The sequence below is a fragment of the Penicillium alfredii genome (assembly GCF_028826965.1).
Source record: "Penicillium alfredii strain IBT 34128 chromosome Unknown utg000005l_segment0_segment0, whole genome shotgun sequence".
Taxonomy (NCBI): Eukaryota; Fungi; Ascomycota; class Eurotiomycetes; order Eurotiales; family Aspergillaceae; genus Penicillium; species Penicillium alfredii.
The window spans coordinates 1,347,041-1,369,094 of NW_026622702.1; the positions used below are offsets into that span (position 1 = coordinate 1,347,041).

At 53.1% G+C, this 22,054-nt stretch overlaps 6 protein-coding genes across 6 annotated transcripts; 2 read left to right on the plus strand and 4 right to left on the minus strand.

Moving 5' to 3' along the window:
* Positions 1 to 274: 274 nt before the first annotated feature.
* Positions 275 to 1,899, minus strand: NUU61_003929 (uncharacterized protein; the record flags this gene model as incomplete). Its single annotated transcript, XM_056654511.1, has 2 exons — positions 275 to 756; positions 834 to 1,899. 2 exons carry the CDS (start codon positions 1,897 to 1,899, stop codon positions 275 to 277), a joined length of 1,548 nt encoding a protein of 515 aa, XP_056512538.1.
* Positions 1,900 to 2,145: 246 nt separating this feature from the next.
* Positions 2,146 to 3,627, minus strand: NUU61_003930 (uncharacterized protein; the record flags this gene model as incomplete). Its single annotated transcript, XM_056654512.1, has 2 exons — positions 2,146 to 2,982; positions 3,040 to 3,627. The coding sequence occupies 2 exons, from the start codon at positions 3,625 to 3,627 to the stop codon at positions 2,146 to 2,148; spliced, it is 1,425 nt and encodes a 474-aa protein (XP_056512539.1).
* A 3,950-nt stretch (positions 3,628 to 7,577) lies between these two features.
* On the plus strand, positions 7,578 to 9,806 carry prm1 (pheromone-regulated protein PRM1; the record flags this gene model as incomplete). Its single annotated transcript, XM_056654513.1, has 1 exon — positions 7,578 to 9,806. One exon carries the CDS (start codon positions 7,578 to 7,580, stop codon positions 9,804 to 9,806), a length of 2,229 nt encoding a protein of 742 aa, XP_056512540.1.
* Positions 9,807 to 10,188: 382 nt separating this feature from the next.
* Positions 10,189 to 14,458, minus strand: NUU61_003932 (putative xanthine dehydrogenase HxA; the record flags this gene model as incomplete). The annotated part of the gene is made up of 4 exons (XM_056654514.1): positions 10,189 to 11,872; positions 11,931 to 13,888; positions 13,941 to 14,144; positions 14,228 to 14,458. The coding sequence occupies 4 exons, from the start codon at positions 14,456 to 14,458 to the stop codon at positions 10,189 to 10,191; spliced, it is 4,077 nt and encodes a 1,358-aa protein (XP_056512541.1).
* Positions 14,459 to 14,801: 343 nt separating this feature from the next.
* NUU61_003933 (uncharacterized protein) lies at positions 14,802 to 16,645 on the minus strand (the record flags this gene model as incomplete). The annotated part of the gene is made up of 2 exons (XM_056654515.1): positions 14,802 to 14,871; positions 14,928 to 16,645. 2 exons carry the CDS (start codon positions 16,643 to 16,645, stop codon positions 14,802 to 14,804), a joined length of 1,788 nt encoding a protein of 595 aa, XP_056512542.1.
* Positions 16,646 to 17,260: 615 nt separating this feature from the next.
* aarA (L-aminoadipate-semialdehyde dehydrogenase) lies at positions 17,261 to 21,648 on the plus strand (the record flags this gene model as incomplete). Its single annotated transcript, XM_056654516.1, has 3 exons — positions 17,261 to 17,632; positions 17,690 to 21,297; positions 21,351 to 21,648. 3 exons carry the CDS (start codon positions 17,261 to 17,263, stop codon positions 21,646 to 21,648), a joined length of 4,278 nt encoding a protein of 1,425 aa, XP_056512543.1.
* Between the last annotated feature and the right edge of the window lie 406 nt (positions 21,649 to 22,054).

Sequence of the window (22,054 nt, forward strand, 5' to 3'; positions counted from 1 at the left end):
ATCCACCAGACAAAGAACGCTGGAATGCTTACGAAGAAAAAAGACGATCCGGAAGAAACGAGCTATTTTTTCTTCGTCAGGAAAGAAGAGAAGAGGAGCAGAAGAAAAAAATAGAAAAGAAAAGAAAAACCCGAAACACCGCCGCTAATCAAATAGACAAGAATAGGGCACGAAGTCCCCGATGAAATGTAACGCAGCCCCGAAGGACCACCCGCGGCAGCACAACCACCACTCCTCACCACCAGCCCAGGGCATAAGAAGGGGAGTCGGACCCCTACTCCTCAAACGGTCTTTCAATCTCCATAGGCCCCGACCCGGCGCCATCCCAACCCTCCCCACGGCAGAAGGCCCTTCGCTCATCATCGAGAACCTCATCGAATCCCTCGCCGCACGTCCGGCCCCTGACCGAGCGGACCGTGGGATGCGTGGTTCGGTGTGCGCGGAGGATCCATTGACTGGACTCCATATAATCGCACAGGCGCGCGAACCCACGCCCTTGTCCCAAATCGCCCAGGAGGGTGACGCGCTCGGCAGAGCAGACCGAGTCTCGGCAGTGTCTCGGGGCAAGACCGCTCCATTCAGTCTCGCATGCGTGACGCTCGCCCGTGACCGGCGGCTCAACTATCACGCCCAGCTCGTACCGGAACTGGTTCCGGAGCATCGCGTCCATGTGGTTGTTCCACATGTTGCGAACCCGGAGCCAGTCTCGGAGGAGCCGGAACATGTAGCTGATCATCGGCCCGACCTCGATGGCAGCTGCAACAAGAGAGATGTTAGTGTTTGATTTGGGATAGACGCAGGAAGAGAGAATAGAGGGGAAAGAAAAAACTTACCAAACAGGACAACTGCCAGGATTCTTCGGAACCGATCCTTCTCTTTAGGATCATCGAACCGAACCGTGATCAGCACTCGGGGACAGCACCGCGACTCGGGACTACCAGGAATATTACCCGCGCTGAACTGCGTCGCCCAATCCGCAAAGATGAAATAGTCGCCCTCCTGACGGGCCGTGGTAAACCACATAGCCTGGCGGAAACGCTCCGGACTATCCCAGTTGTGACGGTTAGGAATCATCGGAGGGCCGACCAAGACGTCTTCGGGAATGAAACTTTCCAAGCATTTTTGCTGGAAAGTGAATTGTCTGCAGACCAACCAGTGTTCCTTGACGTTCTCGCGCATGTGCTCCTTGCCGCAATAGCGGATCTCGGAGTATGGCCCACAACGAGCGCAGACGACGGATTGGCGATCCCATAGGTTGCAAACTTTGTCACAACCGGGCTTGGCACAATAGAAGCTGACCTTGGTCAAATCCCAGATGAAATCCTCTGGCACCATCGGCACTGGCCGGTACTGGGGCTGGGACAGTATGACGGGTGCTGTTGTCGACTGGTCTTGGGGCAGGCTGGCGGCTCTATGACTGGTAGTCGTGGTAATCTCACCCTCGGACGACTCGCTGTGGCTCTGGTGCTGGCTCGGAGAAGCTGGTCCAAGAGTCTCCGACTCGATCAACTGGGGGTGACGCTGCCGCAGGCTGGGCGTCGGAGTTGCACCGTCTTCGAACTCAGGCTCTTGGGGTTCCGAGCTTGACGTCTGGTTTAGCACGGTGGACTTTTCTTCAAAATCGGCGTACGGATTCTCCACCGCATACTCATTGGATGAGTAGAAACTAAGCTCTGACGCGCTTAGTTCGTTCTCCCTTGCCATGACCACCGAGAGGCGGCCAGAATCCACAGGTATGGCTGGAGCAGGTTCCAGCTCCGAGGACGTGGAGTTTGGTGAAGCCGCACGCCACGAAGACTGGGACCCCTCACCCTTCTGGTCGAGGGCAGCCATATACCTGTCCTTGCGGTTTCTGGCCTTCTGTCGTCTTTTCGAGGACTTCGTATTCCGCCTCGGCATGTCTGCAATGGCGGCTGCTGACTCTGCCTGGATGGAATGAGCACGGAATTCTCTGTTGACGATGAAGAGGCAGCCTCTTTGACACTGGCAGGGTCTTCTTCAACCTCTGTGGTCAATTAGAATGATGTTTCAAATAGGCAACAGTTGAAAGACGCTTCTCACCTTTGTTGAGAGGCCGACTCGGTGATCCAATGTCTGGCGCAGCCTGGATTCTCGCTGCTGCGTCTCTTTGATCTAAGATAAAAGTCAGCGCAAATTGTAGTGAGGATGCAGCGCGAAGTGAGGTGGGTTTGACTTACCGGACTGAGACGCGGAGTCCGCCGCTTCAGGTGAGCTAGATTCTCGATCTCCCACGTTGGAGACCGAGTCTTGAGAGCGAAGGGGAGGAGTTCCGAAGGTAACAGAGATAGAGGGGGAAACGGGGGAAGTGGGTGCGTAAGTGAGAGCGGTTTGGAAGATTGAACAGGCCGTTGATTGAGCTGCGACAATTTGACCAACCTCACTTGCGTGGAAGGCAACAATGGAACCCTGCGCGGAGCTTGACTGCTCGGCATTTCTTCTGGATTCTGCCGCACTTCTTTCATCCTTCTTTTCACCCTCCGCGGGCCCTGGCACGCCAGAATGGCTGTGCGAATCCAGTCCCGAAGCAGGAGGCGTCCAAAAGCAATCCATCAAATCCTTCTCGACCATCTCTGTGGCGGTCTGACGGTTAGCGAGCTGCCTCTTGAGCTCACTATCCTGTCTGGCACTTCTGCTTTGGATCCGAGCAAGCCGGGCTTCCTGCCGGCCGATTTCCTTTTGCCGCGCCTTTAGCCGCTGCAGCAGCTTGCTCGGGGCGGTTTCTTTGTTCACGGCAAGTTGCTCGATCTCAGAGGTGATATGCTGGGTCTCTGCTCGCTCTGACGTTTCGAGATCCGCCTGCAGACATTCACCGGCTGGCACAGCCGCTGCCTTCTGCTCCTCAGTCCTCTTCGCCTCTTCGCCCACCTGGAGGCCCTTCAACGTACTGTTGAAGTGATCAATGCAATACCGGGTCCGCAGCCAGATGCGGACCGGTAGCGTCATGATATCAATGAAGCTGAGCTGTATTCTGTTAGTACCTATATGAGGAACCGGGCAGTAGGGGTATCATTAACTTACCGGACGGTCTTCTGTAGCAGCCACATATTCACTGTTGCCCTTGTCCACAGTGAATACTACAGCCTCATCGGCATCAACTTCAAATCGGATGTGGACAGGGGCCTCTTTTTCGGGACGCCGCATCCATTCCACCTGGCAACCAACGACGGCGGTTGGTCCGCGCCACTCATGGCTGCGTTTGCGTACCTTCTTGATGCCGCCAATGAATTCCTCAATGGCGGCTTGCCCGATATGGGTGGCAGTAATGCCCAGGGGGCTGGTGCCGTCGAACAGTCTTTTGATCAAGCGCAAGAGACCAAGTCTGCCATCAGGATGATCGGCAGGTAGCTTGAAGTCAAACAACAGTGCCTTGGTCTGTTTGTTCAGACCGGCACTAAAGATGACATCGCGGGTCTCCTCCGGAAGCACCCGCAGAGAGAACAGCGACGGCGAGCTCTCCCACCAGTTGTGGGTCTCCAGGCGGAGGACATGGTCTGCTGATTTCCAGTCCGTGCCGCCGGCTCCGGGGGTCTCCTGCACGTTGTTGGTGGCGTCGAGGGCCATCCGGTACTGCTGATCACCCTGATATTGGCTGGTCTGGTTATCCATGGTGGCAGTAACCAGTTAGGCCTGCTATCGCCTTTGGTAAGCTTAATGCACTGAGCTTTCATGCGTCCAAAGGCTAAAAGACTCACCCGATATTTCTTGGACAAGCGACCAGACGATCTCTGAAGAATCAATCTGGCGCCGGTATCAAAGTGCACCTGAGCTTGTTCTCAGGGCTGCTTTACTACGTGTCAGCGATCTTGCGCCAGATTTGGACGCCAGATGACTTACTAGACGTCTCTTGGTCTATCAACTAGACCGTTCTTTAAAGAAGAAGGGTGATGAGGTATGGCGAACCTCCGATCAGGGCTGTTGTCTTCATGGTTAGCCAAGATGAACCGAGCTTTGACATGCTAAAAGACAAACAAGCCTTATCAGAGATCCTTTGGCACTGTGGCCAGGTCTTTCTTTAAGGAAGATAATGATGAAGGTGGCGAGAATACTGTGAACCCCAGTTGGGGATGTCATCTTCGTGGGTCAGTTTTGGTGCATCAACCCTTAACGCGTCCTGACACGAGAAAACTTACCAGAGACTCTCGTGAGGCACAGTCAGAGCTTTCTTAGATGCTCAATGGCGACCAATCACGAGAGGAAACGCGCCTTGGTGATCAAGGAAGTGGAGGATGGTGAGGTGGAGTGGTTGAGTACAAGACGAAGTGGGAAGTGTGAATGTGCGCAGGAAATAAAGAGCCTTGAACGATTTGAGTCAAACGAATAGATAAGTCCAGGAACGGGCGACGATGATGTTATGTGTCAGAGAAGAGGAAAAAGATCGATGGGGTGCCTGGGAATCAATAGGGGAGTGAGTGATGAAGAGAAAGGGAGGCCACCAGGCGACCGTGAGTCTCGATATCGCGATGCTCGATCCTCGATGCTTGAATCTCGGTGACTGATGAGAATGCAGATTGACAGAGATCATTCTTTCCTGCTATTTTCTCGACTAGAGAAAGCACTCCAGTATTCTGGTCTACAGCCCAATTGTTGGGTTCATTTATTGCATTGCTCTATGTTTACCAGACTTTTTGGGTAGGGAGAAAGGGAGGCGGCAGTCGAAGGCAGAAGCTTCTTTTCGAAAGCAGCTGAATTGGAGCAGTGGTTTGGCAAAAGCATTTGGCTGTTATGGGCGTGGAAGGCCACAAAAAAGCTCGTGGATGGCATCGGTCCATTGTGGTAAGTGTCGAGGAGAGTACTCGGCTCAATGCTGAGAGCATCTTTTCAGGGAAACCTGGAGTATGAATGTGGAAAAAAGACACTAAGACAAATCATTTTCGCCTTCGTTCCAGCCTGGAGTTACGAATCTACGTCGGAACTGGCGTAGTCAACGCGGGCTGTCTTGGCTGTGGAGATGCAGCCAGGCCACTTCTCGAAGTTTAAGAGTATATTTAATACCAATTACTCTCCAGCATGAGCAGAGCAGAGACAGCAAGCTCATCAGCAACCGCCAACACACCATTGCATTCAAAAGAGAATTTATGTTCTAGTCAGGGGGAGCAGACACTGCTCACCGGTCATGAAGTGCTAACCAGACAACCTCTCTCACGGATGTTTATGGTTTCTGGTTTGCTTTGGTCTGAAAGTTACATATTGCAGCATATATTGCTTTGCCATCCAAGGACATAACATGTTGTCCGGCTGATTGATGTCAACTTAGGGTCTGTGCTATCACGTGGAATTCCCAGCGATTAACCAACTCTATTCAATCAACTGCACTTCTCTCCCCAAAGGACCTTTCCGCCACTTTCTGCGGCCTTGTGTTTAAAGATTAGACACTTGAATTTTAATCCGTACTTTAATAGCTTATTTTGCGACTAGCCTTCGTTGAACTCACAATTAGGTGGTTTCTTTTGTCTCCATGACCAGTCTATTTAATCTTATGAAAGTACCTACTATGGATTAAAAATGAACAGTAGCTATAGGTCTGTAGAAATCCAGCAGTTCTCTTTGTACCATTACTTCACGATATAGAAAACCATGATATTTGTCGGACCTAAGAAATATTCGATTAATTAATCATTTCGGCTAGGGATAACCATAAGTTGATCATCGCTCCAGCGGCAAATAAACGATGGTGTTTACTGGGCTGTTTGGGGATTGACCCATCAGTGCGACGCCAAATCGCCACGAATTTCTGGGACCTTACTACTCCCGGGTTGACAAAATATTTTGATATATATGTTTAGTAACAAGGATATTCTAGCTGGCCTTTTCTGCCTAAATAAGACCCTCAATGGCATGGATGATATGATTGAGCAGCATGGACTTTGTTGTCCAAAGGCCATCGCATTTAGGCCAGAAATGCTTCACTCAAGATACCAGGGTATGTCTTCATCACACGCGGAGAGCCTTTAAAAACTGATATTGTCCTCCCTTGTGGGAACCTATGTACATATTTTGACCATTCTCAGTGTCAAAGGATGATTCAATAAGCCTCAAATTTAGGGCACAAGCCTAATCAGCCATGGTTTCTTGACTCTATCACCCGATATGATTTCAAACGCCGCAACACCCACCTCGCATGGATGCGTGTCCATTGTATGCTCTGGATCAAATCGAATCAAGACCTTGCCCTGTGTAAACCGAATATTGTCAACACAATTGGCATATTGATTGATTTTGGGGTCGGGGGCTAGGCGATAATATTTCCGCGTGACCTTGGCAGAACCCGTTTTTTGGCGCCCATATATGCGAATATCGTCTAGGTTTCGCCGAGCCTCTCTTCTAACTCGTATCAGTTCTATATATACTGCTCCTTGCTCACCCACTCTGCGGATGGTATTTAGATAGCTACCAAACTAATAGGGTAAAGTTCACAGCACCTATAGAAGAACTTACTACTCTCGTGACTTACTTTAATACTTCTGTCCGCGGATCTCGCCAAAAACGACTAGCAAGGCAGAAAGTACAGACTTGGACATCTGCGTAGTCCGTTGAATTGTAGGAACGCCCTTGACTAATTCTGTTTTGCAGAGCATTTACCAGTCACTTTTCTTTTGGAGTCTAACGGCACCAAGAGTTGCTCACAGCTTTCATTGATAAATATATTCCGCAGGTAAGCTTTCGAGGTCAGCCCCTGATTCCGAAACGCCCGCGCATAAAGCAGGATGCGAAAAAGCAATGTGTACGGGCATATCACCAGAGAGGGCCCCGTAAACGATCTCGGGAAGAGCCGAAGTAGGGTTTTTTTTTTTTTTTTTTTTTTGATTGCTGTATGACCCTGATCGGAATCTCGTCATGGGCACAGGTCCCAAATTGGAGTTCGACAACCAGCGCCTCCAGGGACCACCGGAGCGAGAAATAAAACAAAGAATGTCACCAAAATGTGGATCCTCCAAAACAAAGGGGTTTTGTTTGAGACGAAACCCAGAAAACAGCACCCAAAATAATCTTCACAGCGGTTGATGTTCGAGTTGTCGCTCCTGACACCTCGACGATTGGATGAGAGTGGCGGGCGCTTAGCCGCCCATTTGCCCTGTATTTGGCTGGCGCCTTTGTGCTGGCGCGCAGTGGGACCGAATGAAACACTCAAAGAAAACACATATTGATCTGCTGCAGACTTTATTTTATTTTTCTTTGTTTGGGGTTTGTGGTCTCTGAGTGGTTGTTGCTATGACCTCAAACACGCTCTTTGTAGAACTATGGCGGCTCGCGAAAGCGCTGCGTTGCCTAAATCTATATGATTCCCCCCATTGATTCTACTTTTGAATTCTCGATTTTTGTTTCTATTGTTTCTGTTTTTGCCTGCTCTTATAATCGTCCACTGTATTCATTTTTCTATTCACTCTGAATAGACTTAAGTGCTGTGGATATATACACACCATGGTCTTTAAGTAGGCTACACATCTTTCTTAACGAAGACCTCGCCTCTCGACTCTGAGTTCTCCTCGTCCACGAGTTTGTGTTTTATTTTCTTTTCGAAATTTCCTCTCTTCCAAACCTGACAGCCTCCGCCAACCATGCTGTTCTCAAGATCCGGACGAACAATATTTCCTCTCCTTCCGCCCTACGGGGCTCACGACCCCAACGCAGGCCGAATAATCCCACTTCACCCAGACGGCCTGACACCATACCTAGGTTTGCGGGCCCGACTGTCCCAAGTATGGATCAACCGCTGGACGATCCTGCTTCTCCTCGTGCTGGTCCGACTTCTAATCGCAATCGGCGGCATGGACTCCGACATGGGCTCCGCCAGACGAGAGGCACTGTCGGCATGCACATCGGTGGAGTCCATGGGCAGCTCGATGGCGTCGATGCCGCACTATCTCTCCAAGGGAGTCAACGAGCTCACGGCGTCGGGGATTGAGAAGTCTGTGAATGGACTCAGATCCATGCTGCTGCTCACCATCACCGGTGTCGAAGAGATCGTTCTGTTCATCATCAAGATCATGTACCAGACCTACATGTGTCTAATTACGCTCGCTGTTCGCGGCAGTGTCTCCATCGGCGTGGGACTCCTCAAAGACGCCGCCGACTTCCTCAACTCCACTCTCAAAGACATCGGCAAAGACCTCGAAAAGACCGTCAGCACCTTCGAGGACGGCTTGAAGGACTTCGCCGATATGGTGAACAAGGCTGCTAGCGCGCTGGGCGCCCATCTCCCTACTCTGGATATCGATGGCTCTGTCGACAAACTCGAACACCTCCAGCTGCCGTCGTCGATCGACAGCGGTCTCGACAAACTGAACAATTCCATGCCTACGTTCAGCGAGGTCCAGAACTTTACCGAGAACGTCATCCGCTTCCCGTTCGAGGAGGTCAAGACCCTGGTCAATCATTCCCTGGGCACCTACACATTTGATCGCTCTGCACTACCGGTGCCAGCCAAGAAACAGCTGTCGTTCTGTGAAGACAACGACGGTATCAACAAGTTCTTCGACGGAGTGTCGGATTTGTCCTCGATGGCACGCAAGATCTTCATTGCCGTCCTCGTCGTCGCAGCCATCCTGGCCTGCATTCCGGTCGCATGGCAGGAAATCCGTCGCTGGCGCTCAATGAAAGAACGCGCCCAGCTCGTGCGCAAGGAAGCCCACGACCCCATGGACGTGGTGTACATCGTCTCGCGGCCGTATACAGCCACAGCGGGGATCAAGGCAGCAAGTCGCTTCAGCAACAGCCGGCGCCAGATCCTCGTCCGGTGGGCCATCGCCTACGCGACCTCGATGCCAGCGCTGTTCGTGCTGGCTCTAGCGATCGCGGCTCTATTCTCGTGTTTGTGTCAGTACTTGCTGCTCCGCGCAGTGGAAAAAACTGTCCCAGAACTCAGCACCGAGGTCGGCGCCTTTGCTGACAAGGTGGTCGGGTCGCTGGAGAATGCATCGACGGAGTGGGCCACGGATGCCAACGGGGTGATCGCGCACATGAACAAGGACCTGAACAAGGACGTGTTCGGGTGGGTGAACACCAGCACACATGCAGTAAACGACACGCTGAACGTCTTCGTCGAGAAAACCACGGGCGTGCTCAACGATACCTTTGGCGGCACACTGCTGTATGAGCCGATCAAAGACGTCTTCGACTGCCTGATCGGGCTGAAGATCGAGGGCGTCCAGAAGGGACTGACATGGGTCTCTGACCACGCTCACATCGACTTCCCCCTTCTCCCCAACGACACTTTCTCCACGGGCGCAGCCTCCAGCATCTCCGACGATGGCGGCGGCTCCAATCCCTCGGACAGCTTCCTCGCCGACGCCGGCGACAAGACCTCCAACAAGATTACCGAGGTCGTCGCCCGGGTAACCAGCAAGCTCGAGGACGCCCTCCGTATCGAGGCAATTATCGCCACGGCCATCCTACTGCTCTGGGTTCTCATTGCCCTCATCGGTATAATCCGCGCCCTGGCCCTCTTCTGGGGTCGAGATCGGAACCGCGGCGAGGGAGGCGGCCATGCGATAGACCCTGTGCCCACTACCCGTGCACCCCCGTCCGACTCTAATGGCTTCATAGATGTCCCTCTTACTGCTGTTCCGAAGGATATGGCTGCCCCCGTACCGCCGGCCCCTCCGTACGAGTATGAGTCTCCGCCGGCGGCTGTCCCGGCGAGCGCCGTGCCTGTCCGGGGTGAGCCGTCGTATGCGGATGAGAAGATGGGATTCGCCGGGCAGCGCACCTATGGGTCTGCGTTGCAGGTGGATTCAGCACCGGATTTGCGGGGGAGTAGCTATGTGGAATATGATATGAAGCGCTGAGGAGCTCATTCCATTTTTTGTCATTTCTTTCCATTTCTTTCTTCCCTTTTTATGGTTTTTTTTTGTCTGGATCCATGATTCCCCTTGTTTGTGTCTTTCTCAGCATGTATTGGAGCAGGCGGATCTGTCCTTGTATTTATTTTGGGACATCGGCGTTTCGCAGAGGCGGTTGTATCATGGCGTTGATCTTTTTATTCGAGAGAAATTCCACGGAATATTCAAGGCTAAAGTGCTTAGTGGGAGCGTGTTCTACCTACTAGAAAATGAGTACTATATTGGACCGCTATGTAGAGAATATCAAGCGGAGACAACACATTACAATTTGAACCAAAATCACAAAACAATATCTTGATACATCGTAAGTCATGAGCACCGTATACCCCTAAATAGAAACAAAGAAGCTCTTCTCGCCCTCCTTAGGAAGAACTCTCGCCCGCTCAATAATGGGATCAGCACAGCTCACCCGGATGCGCTCGGGGGTAGCAGGGCTCTGCAAGCTCAAAACATCCTCCATGCCCCACTGCTTGCGGGCTGCTTTGAGAGCGTCACGAATGGCAAAGAAGACAGCACTACCCATAAACAGTGGCGGCTCCCCGACACCTCTCGAGCGCTGGATGGTGCGGAGATTCTCCCACTCGACGTCCTTGAGCAGGCTCACGTTGAACACCTGCGGGATATCGCGGAACCCAGGGATCTTGTAGCTGCCAGGCCCGCGGGTGAAGATCTGGCCCGAGGCCCGGTGCCAAAGACTTTCTTCGGTGGTGAAGAGGCCCTGGCCTTGGACGTAGGCGCCTTCGATCTGACCGTAGTCGACGGATGGGTTGATGGTGCGGCCGACGTCCATCTTGATGTCTGCGCGCAGGGGCGTCCAGTCACCTGTCAAGGTGTCAATCTGCACTTCGGCGGCAGTGACACCTTGCGTGAAGTAGAAGAACATTTGTCCGCTGTTCTCGCCCCATACGTAGCCGATGTCCGGGGTACGGTAGTATCCCTGAGCGGAGAGGTTGACCCGGTCGAAATATGCGGTGTGGGCGAGCTCTTTCATCGTGGCATTAGGCATCTTCTCGCGGTAGGGACGGAGGCGTTCGTTGATTTGTTCGCAGGCATTGAAAATGGCGTAGCCGTTGAGGTCGGAGCTGGCTGATGCAGCGGTTGAGGATGTGTTGGCTACTGTGTTGGTAGCCGTTTCAGAGATGAAGACGTCAGTTTGCGGAACCTGAAGCGCTTCGGCAGCGATCATAGTCATCTTCGTGTGTAATCCTTGACCCATCTCAACACCCCCGTGGGCAACGAGAACACTGCCGTCATGATATATATGAACAAGGGCACCCGCTTGATTCAAGAAGAGAGCCGTGAAGGAAATGCCAAACTTGGTCGGCACAATGGCCATTCCACGTTTGGACCATTTATGCTGCGAGTTGTATTCTTCCACAGCCTTGCGGCGCTGTGGGTATGAGCTGTCGTCCATGACTTGCTTGTACATTAGTGGAACATGCCAGTCTTTGAGAACCTGGTTGAAGTGCGTTTTTTCGCCGGGCTTGTACATGTTGATTTCCCGCAGCTCCTCGACGGGGATGTTGAGATGATCGGCAATTTCGGACAGGTAGCACTCGGCGAAAAACAGACCCTGAGGTCCCCCAAAGCCTCGGAACGCGGTGTTCGACACCGTATTTGTTTTGCAGATCCGGCCGCGCACATTGACATTTGGAATCTTGTATACCCCGTCGATGTGCGAGAGACTTCTTTCCACAACAGCACCGGATAGATCTTGAGTGTGACCTCCGTTGGCGAAGACATCGGCATCGAGAGCGAGAAGCTTGCCCTCCTTCGTTACCCCGACCTTCCATCGGCAGAGGAACGGATGGCGCTGGCCTGAGGTCAAGATATCCTCGTCACGGTTAAGCATCGAACGGACAGGTCGTTTCGTCTTGGCAGCAGCGGTGGCACAAAGCCCAGCCAACTGAATTGAACGTGTTTCCTTGCCTCCAAAGCCACCGCCAAGTCTCTTCACACGCGAGACAATTTTGTTCGCTGCGACTCCAGTTACCTGCGCAATATATGTTTGTCTAAATATAAGGCGTTAACAACAGCCCTGCAAGACCAATGAATTTGTCTAGAACTTACGTTTCAGTGGGATTCTGGGTTCCGCTCCACACTTCCATCTCACCATCCTCTGGCTTAGGAATCGCGACACAAGCCTGGGTCTCGAGATAGAAGTGTTCCTGGCCACCGATACGCGAAACACCCGTGAAGACATGAGCAGCCTGCTTGAATGCTTCCTCTGGATCGCCATCTTTTATGTAACGGTAATGTTCAAAGTAGGATTCAGCTTCGATTGCCTCTTCCATTGTGAGGATGGCTGGCAAGTCTTCATATTCAACCTTGACAGCCCTCATAGCCTCTTCAGCTGTCTTGGCCGTGTGCGCCAGTATCATTCCAATAGGCTGGCCAGCAGTGGTAACCTCATCGACAGCAAAGAAAAGCTCATCTGATTTGGGTGCTCCCCACCAGTTGGCTTGAGGATTCGGAAGGTCCGTATGATCGACGTAGTCAACAACACCTGGGATATCAAGGGCGGCAGAAACATCAACGCTGATTATCTTGGCATGTGCTTTGGTGGAGAGAACCATGCAACCGAACAACTCGTTCTGCTGTACTGGGAGGTCATCGGTATATTGAGCCTCGCCGGTAGACTGCTTGAGTGCTGAGACATGCGGAGTAGCTTTTCCAAGAATCTTTTGCTGGTAGGCGACAGATGCCTCATGATCTTTCTCTCCCGAGGAAATGGCTCGTTCAATCTCGGCAACAACATCGGGATCAAGGTCCGACGACTTGACCTCTAGCTGTGAGAGAATATCATGGTAGAATCGGTAGAAAAATCCCAGAGCCAAAGATTTTCGGTAGGTAGCCATGCCACCAGGAACCCCAAAGGCCAGATTGAAATCCTTTTCCAATGCGCTCATCGTCCCCTCCAGTGTCGCCGGGGATGTAAATTTCTGGCCAACCAAGAACGCTTCTGCATTCTTCGCGGACACTGTCATAGGCGCCATACCGCCGAATACAAGTTTGGTACTGGTCACATCGTTGGACTCCGACAACGAAACGCGCAGTGCAGCATTGACAATGGCAATGTCATCATCCTTTCGCTTGGCCTGCTTGTATGTCCGCATATGGTCTCCCGTCTTCTGCGCGGCTGGAATACGGAGACTGGAAATGATGGCGTTCGCGGGAAGAGCTGTTTTTCTGTAGCCCTGGAAAAACTCGGCCATGGGAATTTCCTTCTCGCCATCAAGAGACTTGGCAATGAGGACGGTATTTGTAGCCACAAAGACAGGGTTGAGGTCTGAAATTGGTGAGGCTGTGGCCAGGTTGCCGGCAGGAGAGGCGACGTTGCGAATCTGTCTTCCAGCGAAATATCGCAGCTGCTTCTTGATTGCTTCGAATGGTTGGCCCCGGGTCGAGCCATACTTCTGCACGGCTTGTTCGCAGATCGATTCCAAGTCTGTCAAAGAGACATTGGCGCCGATCTCCAAATAATCGTCGTGAAAAGAGTATAGTCGCAATTCGGGAATATCGCCCACATAGACCGATGCTGCATAGCGCATGGCCTTAAACTTGATCTCGATCTGCGTTTCCGTACTTCCACCGATCAGCTTGGCATCCGGGTGGACGCTCTTAATTTGCAACAGCTGATCCACCGTCACTGGCCGATACCACTTCTTCCTCTTGTTACCAAACGCCAACGGCCGGAAGTCGTGTTTTCTCAGAGCAGCAGGGAAAATGAGTTCCGTGTCCGGGCTGTAGGGCTTAAAGTCTGGCGCAGGAAACTTCAGTTTGACCTGGCCTTTCTGATCGTTGGTTGCTGTCGCCCCCTTGCAACAGCCTTCAGAGGCGTTTTTCTCCATGCAGCAACCAGACCCTCCATTGGAACTAGCCTTTCCGCAGTTGTTGATTGCATTGAAGCTCTGGGCGGCATCAAGGATTGGTCTGTATCCGGTGCAGCGACACAGGTTTCCATCGAAAGCTTCTTCGACGGCGTGTTCTGATGGGGAGGGATCATTTCGCAGCAGGGCGTAGAGGCTCTTGAGGCAATCAGTCATGGATATATTAAGCGAAGGGGCCGCAAGGGCGTACCATCACAATCCCCGGCGTACAGAAACCACATTGGCTTCCATTTCCAACCGCAATGCGCTGCTGAACCGCGTGAGGATTCTTGACATTCCCAATACCCTCGACAGTGATGATGTGTTTCCCATCGACGCTGACAAGAGGAGCTATGCAGGCGTTCACCGAGGCATGGTAGATCTTCTTCGTGGTTGGGTTGATGTGGGAAACGACCTGGTTTGATTGGAGAAAATATAGAATTAGCTTAGTTCTTGGTGTTCTTGGTCGCTCTCCACTGCTTCTCCCAAGCAACATACCACCGTGCAAGCACCACATCCTCCCTCGGCGCATCCCAGTTTGGTTCCCGTCAGTCCGATGCCCCTCAAATACTCCAAGAGTGTCACTTCTGGGTTGACAGAGTCGACGGCGACTTTGGTGCCGTTCAAATAAAATCGAATCGTGTCATCCCATTCGGCTGTCAGCTCTGACAACGTCGTTGCCTTCTCGACCGCCACCGCGGAATTCGTTTCCAAGATGCCGGGCGCCATGGCGACAAGCTCGAGCACTGACAAGTAGAGGTCGGGATTTTGATTTCAAGAGGGAGTCATTCCTTTTTTTATAGGACTTGAGTCGCAAAGACCTGCCTAAAACTCTCACAGTCCAAGCAGGAGAGGGGCAAGTCCAGCAGAGTGTTATCAGAGCGATTCGCGGTGGACCCGATCTCCACTTGTTATCGCGGGGATCGCCACTGTCCGACGCTGTCCACGCACAGATATAATCCACGTTATCGAAGATGTGATTGGGTGATGAGCATATGTATGGGCTAAATGGAACATGAAAGACAAAAAAAAAAGAGTACAAAAAATACATATACAAGGCGCAAAAGGTATTTCAATGTCGAGATCCCGCAAAAGTCCTCTCGGCTTCCTCCCACTTTCTACGTTCGACCACACTTCGGGCCCTGGATAGATAGTTAGCAAAGGTATAAATAACGCGAGAAGAACAGTTGAAACCTACCGGTAAGCCTTCACAAATCGCCATGCCTCAGTATCTGCCAGATTCCAGGCCTCCGTAACATCTTTGACATTGATGCGGTTGGTGCCCTTGCTCCGAATGATTTCCCGGGCCTTGGTGATCAGGTCGTACTCCTGTCGAACCCCCTGCTGGCTCGGGTTCCTGTGTTGCACGCTTTCCTTGTCATTCTCTGTCTTCGGGTCAATCTTGCCGCCGCGGGGGATCTTGAATCCAAACTGCCATTCGAATTCATCCAGGAGTTCCGAAGGGAGACTTTGGCCTGCCTCGGAAGGAAGCGATTCGACAGTCATCCACAAAGATGAGCCAACAGCCTCGTCGGAGGCGACCATTTGCTTGAACACGACTCCTCGGCTGGAACTACCCAGATCGGGTCCGAGGTGGTCCTTGGTTATGCCAGTGAGGAACGGATCACGCGCGGTGTCGCGGCGGATCTGTCGCGTCGTAATCTGTTCCGTGTTCATCTGCAGACTGACGAGAGTGTACGGATGAGGGATGGTGCCAATCGTAAAGAGGAAGGTGGTGTTTTTGTAGTTGTCGGGTTGACTGATACGCATGGTTTGCTTGCTAGCGCCGCAAGCGCGACAGTCGGGGAGGTTGGGGGGACAAGAATTAGGCATGGGTGACTCGGGACATTGGATGAGAGCCTTGGCCAGTCGCAAGGCCGGCTCGACCAGGGCCGTGGTGTGCTGGGGCAAGGGCTTCAGCACCGCCAACCCCGCGGGGAAGGCATTCTGGAAAGTATTGTGGAGATGCGCATTGATCAATTGAACCAAAGCTAGTCGGCCTGTGCTGGGGCTTTTGTTGATTTTCTCTGCGACGATCGGGTAGTGAGTCGTAAGGGATGACGTTCGATAGAGCGCCAGGGCAGGAAATTTCTGGGCCTGGAACAGCTCCGGTGATATTAGGTCTGCTAAAACGGTGAACTTCTCGTTGAGTTTCGGGACGGCAGCATTGAGCGCCTCGTCGATCTGCGCCTTCTCCGCAGCATAAAAGGCGCCCTTGAAGTTCTCAACTCGTGTGATGAGTTCTGATGTAGTACCGCGACGAAGCGAGATCAGTTGATCGTCGTCGTATCGTGCCATGGGAAAGCAATGGAAGTCGGCGAGAATCCCCGTCCCCATGTGTCCCCACGCTAGCCAACGCATCACCTCATTTTCCATGTCAGAACTGAGCCTAATTTTCTGAACCGTCTCGAAGTGAGGGTTCTTCATGGCATCGCCCGGAGTGAGAACCACAGGCCGGAATCCCTGCGCAAACCATGCCCGTCGCCAAGCGAGCAGCAACTGCTGGTCTGCATCTTGACCGAGCTTCAAATCATTGCCCTTGTGTTTCTTGGGGTTGAATTTCGGATTGTAGTAGGTGTAGATCGGTCGTCGTTCTCGAAGCGGGGGGAGAACGGCGCGCTTTTCATCCAACGTGACAGCGGATGAGAATGGGTTCAACCATTCCCAATTGCTGAACCATTTCGACTCGCCACTCGTGCTGTCCTTTTGCTCTGGAGGTGGTTCATGGGCGGGAGCGCGCAGCGAAGGCAAATGGAAGTTGTTTAATGACGGCAGGTTGGGCAGGGCTCCATTCTTCGTTGGTTCCGAGGCGTCCTCTTCTTCAGGGTCAGGAATAGCGGAGGGCGAGTAAACAAAGAGCAGGAGCGCCACAAAGACGACGAGGGAAAATAGAGCCGTGCTTCGATGCGGTATCATCTTTCCCACTTCCCAGCACGTACCAGAAGCACGGGTGCGGTATCCAGTGGGTAAAGTGAAGGACGGGGCGGCCTCCTTTCCTGAAAGTCCGCTCAAATGGGGCGGTTTCAAGCACCTCGTCGGGTCTTGGCACAATGACCACGGATTCCACGATCAGACACGAGAGAGCTGTTCAGGAGGATATCTAATATGCAGATTGCACCGACGACTCTATTCCCTAATAATGCCAACGCAGAGGCAACACTCGGAAAAGCATTCGTCCTGCTAGGCTGTGAGGCTGGACTCTGGCCTGAGGCAACGAGATGTCTGCTGACTCATTTCGAGGCATGGTCCAGAGAGCTGCCCTTTCGATGATAGTCTTCCGCAAGTCACTTAGCAAGTATTCTAAGGGATTTTCTTATGATACTTCTCTGTCATGTTTTTCTAGTCCTCTTCAACAAGCCTATGCTACTCATGAATCTCACTGTTCCCATATACATCGAGCACACAAAGGCGGTGAGCAGTAATCTGCAGTGGGGAGCGGCGAAATCGGAGTGTTTTCTGTGCCCCTCCAAAAATAATTGACTCGTTTGGTCCTTCTCCTCCAAAACACCTGGATTTCTCCGAACTGCAATCATGGGTGTGGGTGCCGCCCCGTTGCAGAACCGCCTGGAGAGGTGGGCACAAAGGTTGAACAACCTGATCGTCTCTCCATTGACCCGAGACTATCCCGACACACAAAAGCCGGACTCCAAGAGGGCCATTGAGGCATTCGAATCCCTTCGACTTCCCAAGGAGACTCAATTGGCCTTGCAGCAGCTCTCGGGGCCATCCTCTTCAGACTTTACTGTCGTTTTGACTGCTTTTGTCATTCTGGTTGCCCGTTTGACCGGCGACGAGGACATTGCGGTGGGCACAAGTTTGGGCGATGATGGCCGCCCTTTTGTCCTGCGCGTCCCAATTGATACCTCGGAGACGTTCCGCCAGCTCTATGCTAAAGTAGACAAGGTATGGATGAGCGATTTTTCAAAGTTCTGGCGGGGGTTCTGACCATACGTTTTGTAGGCCTTCAACGAGGGCTCCTCCGAGATTGTGCCCTTGGGCAGCCTCCGCTCGTATATCCAAGAGAAGTCCCAATCCGAGCGACCGCCGGTGCTTTTCCGGTTTGCTGCATACGACGCCCCTGCTTCCTCGCAAGAATACCCGGCGAATACATTTGACAGCACGGATTTGGTGATCAACGTTGCCCCCGGCAATCAGACCGGCGGTTCGGCGTCGGAGGTCGAGCTGGGTGCATACTACAACCAGCGTCTCTTCTCGAGTGCGCGTATCGCCGTTATATTGAAACAGCTGGCTCGCATTGCGAGTAATGCTGCTGCCAACCCCGAGGAAGCTGTTGGGCGGATTGACCTGATGACTGAGGATCAGCGTGCACTTCTGCCGGATCCCACGGCGGATTTGAACTGGTCCAAGTTCCGTGGGGCTATTCATGATATTTTTTCTGCCAATGCTGAAAGACACCCGGAGAAACTGTGTGTGGTGGAAACCAAGTCGAGCAGCTCGCCGCACCGCGAATTCACCTACCAACAGATTAATGAGGCCTCGAATATACTGGGTCACCACCTAGTGCAATCGGGCATCGAAAGAGGCGAGGTTGTCATGGTCTACGCTTACCGTGGGGTGGACCTGGTGGTGGCTGTAATGGGTATTTTGAAGGCTGGTGCGACGTTCTCCGTCATTGACCCTGCATATCCGCCCGAGCGTCAGAATATCTATCTCGATGTTGCCCGTCCCCGTGCTTTGGTGAATATTGCCAAGGCCACGCGCGATGCCGGTGAGCTTTCAGACATCGTTCGCACATTCATCAACGAAAACCTGCAGCTTCGATCCGAGATTCCTGCCCTTGCCCTTCAAGATGATGGCAGTCTTCTCGGTGGATCGATCAATGGCCAGGATGTGTTTGCCAACCAAATCGAATCGAAGGCCAAACCGGTTGGTGTGGTCGTGGGTCCTGATTCCACCCCGACACTGTCATTTACCTCCGGTTCGGAAGGTCGTCCGAAGGGTGTTCGGGGCCGCCACTTCTCGCTGGCCTACTATTTCCCTTGGATGTCGCAGACCTTCAAGCTTACCCCCGATGAAAAATTCACCATGCTCAGTGGCATCGCGCATGACCCTATTCAGCGAGACATTTTCACGCCACTGTTCTTGGGTGCGCAGCTGTTGGTGCCCGCTCGAGAAGATATTCAAAACGAAAGACTTGCCGAGTGGATGCAACAATATGGGGCCACCATCACTCACCTGACGCCGGCCATGGGTCAGATCCTTGTCGGTGGTGCTTCGGCGCAATTCCCAACACTCCACCACGCTTTCTTTGTCGGAGACATTCTCATCAAGCGTGACTGTCGCTCCCTTCAGGCTCTGGCCCCCAATGTGAACATCGTCAACATGTACGGTACAACCGAAACCCAGCGTGCGGTCAGCTATTATGAAATCCCCAGCTACTCGAGCCAGGAAGGCTTTCTTGATACCATGAAGGACGTCATTCCGGCGGGACGTGGTATGCTGGATGTACAGATGCTTGTCGTGAATCGCTTTGACCCCGCTCGCATTTGCGCGATTGGCGAGGTCGGCGAGATCTATGTGCGTGCCGCCGGTCTTGCCGAAGGCTACCTGGGCTCTGCGGAGCTCAACGCGAAGAAGTTCCTCACAAACTGGTTTGTGAAACCTGAAGTTTGGACCGAGAAGGACAAGGCCGAGTCACAGGGCGCCAACGAGCCCTGGCGGGAATGCTACGTTGGTCCTCGGGATCGCTTGTACCGTAGCGGTGACTTAGGGCGGTACACACCTTCCGGAGATGTCGAGTGCTCTGGTCGCGCTGATGACCAAGTCAAGATCCGTGGCTTTCGTATCGAGCTTGGAGAAATCGATACCCACCTCTCGCGGCACCCTCTGGTCCGCGAGAATGTGACCCTGGTGCGAAGAGACAAGTTCGAGGAGCCCACGTTGGTCAGCTACTTCGTACCAGACATGGGCAAGTGGGCTGGGTGGCTGGAGAGCAAGGGTCTTACGGACGATGATTCCGCCGAGGGTATGGTCGGCATGTTGCGACGTTTCCGTCCTCTTCGAGACGATGCTCGTGAGCATCTCCGGAGCAAGCTCCCCACTTATGCGGTTCCGACGGTCATTATCCCGCTCAAGCGGATGCCATTGAACCCGAACGGCAAGATTGACAAGCCAGCACTGCCCTTCCCGGATACCGAGCAGCTTAGTGCGGCCGCGCCGCGCCGTCGGTCGTCGGTTATGCAGGCACTTTCTGAGACCGAGGAGGCTCTCGCTCAGATCTGGGCGAAGCTCATTCCGAATGTGACCGCTCGCATGATCGGGCCTGACGATTCCTTCTTCGATCTCGGAGGCCACAGTATCTTGGCACAGCAAATGTTCTTTGACCTTCGGCGCAAGTGGCGTGGCATTGATATCAGCATGAATGCCATCTTCCGCAGTCCGACGCTTAAGGGATTCGCTGGCGAAATTGACCGATTGTTGGATTTGGAGTCGTTTGCCACCAGCGACAACCCGGATCAGCAGGCTTCTGCCCAGGCTGCTAATGCGCCGGACGATGAATACTCCAAGGATGCTCAGCAACTTGTGAATGAGCTTCCCAAGACCTTTGCCGAGCGTACCGACGCAATGCTCTCTACTGAGCCAACCGTCTTCCTCACGGGAGCTACTGGTTTCTTGGGTGCACACATTCTTCGTGATCTACTTACGCGGCAGGCGCCTTCGACCAAGGTCGTGGCTCTGGTCCGGGCCAAGACTGAAGACCAGGCTCTAGAGAGAATCCGTGCCACCTGCCGTGCGTATGGCTTCTGGGACGAGACGTGGACCAGCAAGCTGGAATCACTGTGTGGTGACTTGGGCAAGCCCAGCTTCGGTCTTTCCCAGGCCGTGTGGGATGACCTCACCAACCGAGTTGATGCAGTGATTCACAACGGAGCGCTGGTTCACTGGGTTTACCCCTACGCCACACTCAAGCCCGCCAACGTCCTGGGCACCATTGATGCCCTGAAGCTTTGTGGCAGTGGCAAGGCGAAGCAGTTTGCCTTTGTTAGCTCGACCAGTGCTCTGGACAAAGATCACTACGTGCAAGAATCCGAGAGAATCATTGCGGCTGGTGGCAACGGTATTAGCGAGGATGACGACCTTGTGGGCAGCAGCGTGGGCCTTGGAACTGGCTATGGTCAGAGCAAATGGGCTGGAGAATACCTTGTTCGGGAGGCCGGCCGCAGAGGGCTGAAGGGAACCATCATTCGCTCTGGATATGTGCTAGGCGACTCGACCACCGGCACCACCAACACAGACGATTTCCTCATCCGAATGGTGAAGGGATGCATCCAGCTGTCTGCTCGCCCTAACATCAACAACACGGTGAACATGGTCCCGGTCGACCATGTGGCCCGCATTGTCATCGCCTGTGCGTTCCACCCGCCTCGCGCGCCCATTGGTGTGGCCCATGTCACTGGACACCCACGCCTGCGCTTCAACCAGTTCCTTGGTGCGCTGGAGACCTACGGCTACGATGTCCCTCAGGTCGACTACGTGCCTTGGTCGCTGTCCCTTGAGCAGTACGTCAATGACGGCCAGCACAATGACAAGGACTCCCAACATGCCCTGTAAGTTTCCCCCCGCTTGTCTTGGCTGAAATCAAACTGACTCATTCTTACAGTATGCCGCTCTACCATTTCGTCACTGCCGACCTCCCGTCCAACACCAAGGCTCCGGAGCTGGATGATACCAACGCGGCTGCCGCTCTGCGCGCTGATGCCGCCTGGTCTGGTGTCGATGTGTCCGCTGGTGCCGGTGTGACCGAGGAGCTGGTGGGACTGTATGCTTCATACCTGGTGGAGACAGGGTTCCTTCCTGCGCCGACTGTTGCCGGGGCTCGTCCCTTGCCCGCTGCGCGTATCAGCGAGGAGCAAAAGAAGACTCTGTTGAGCGTTGGAGGCCGTGGAGGTGCATCTTGAGATGTGATTTCTTTTTTGATATTGTAAATGAGTCTTTGTTTTTTGTTTTGTTTCCGGGCTTGTCTTGGCCATGACGAATTGTGTATGTGGAACGAGCAACGTGGATCTTGGCTGTATAGAAAAAAAAAAAGTCCGTAAAGAGCAATCCGACCCTCGCCGATCTCGCAGGGTTTCCCCTCCACAGTCTTTTTCTTTTTCTTTTCGGTTCTTCTCTTCTCTGCTCTCCATTTGCATCAGCTGGGAATTATATTCAACTTTTTTTTGTCCTTCCCTCGACTCTCACCATGTCTCAAGGTACGTGAGTAGGCGGACGCAGTTTGTGCGGTGTCTTGGCGAATTCCCCTCCAGTTCTTCCACTTCCCCCCCCCTGTCTCAACACCTCTACACATCCCGCAGAACTGCCGAC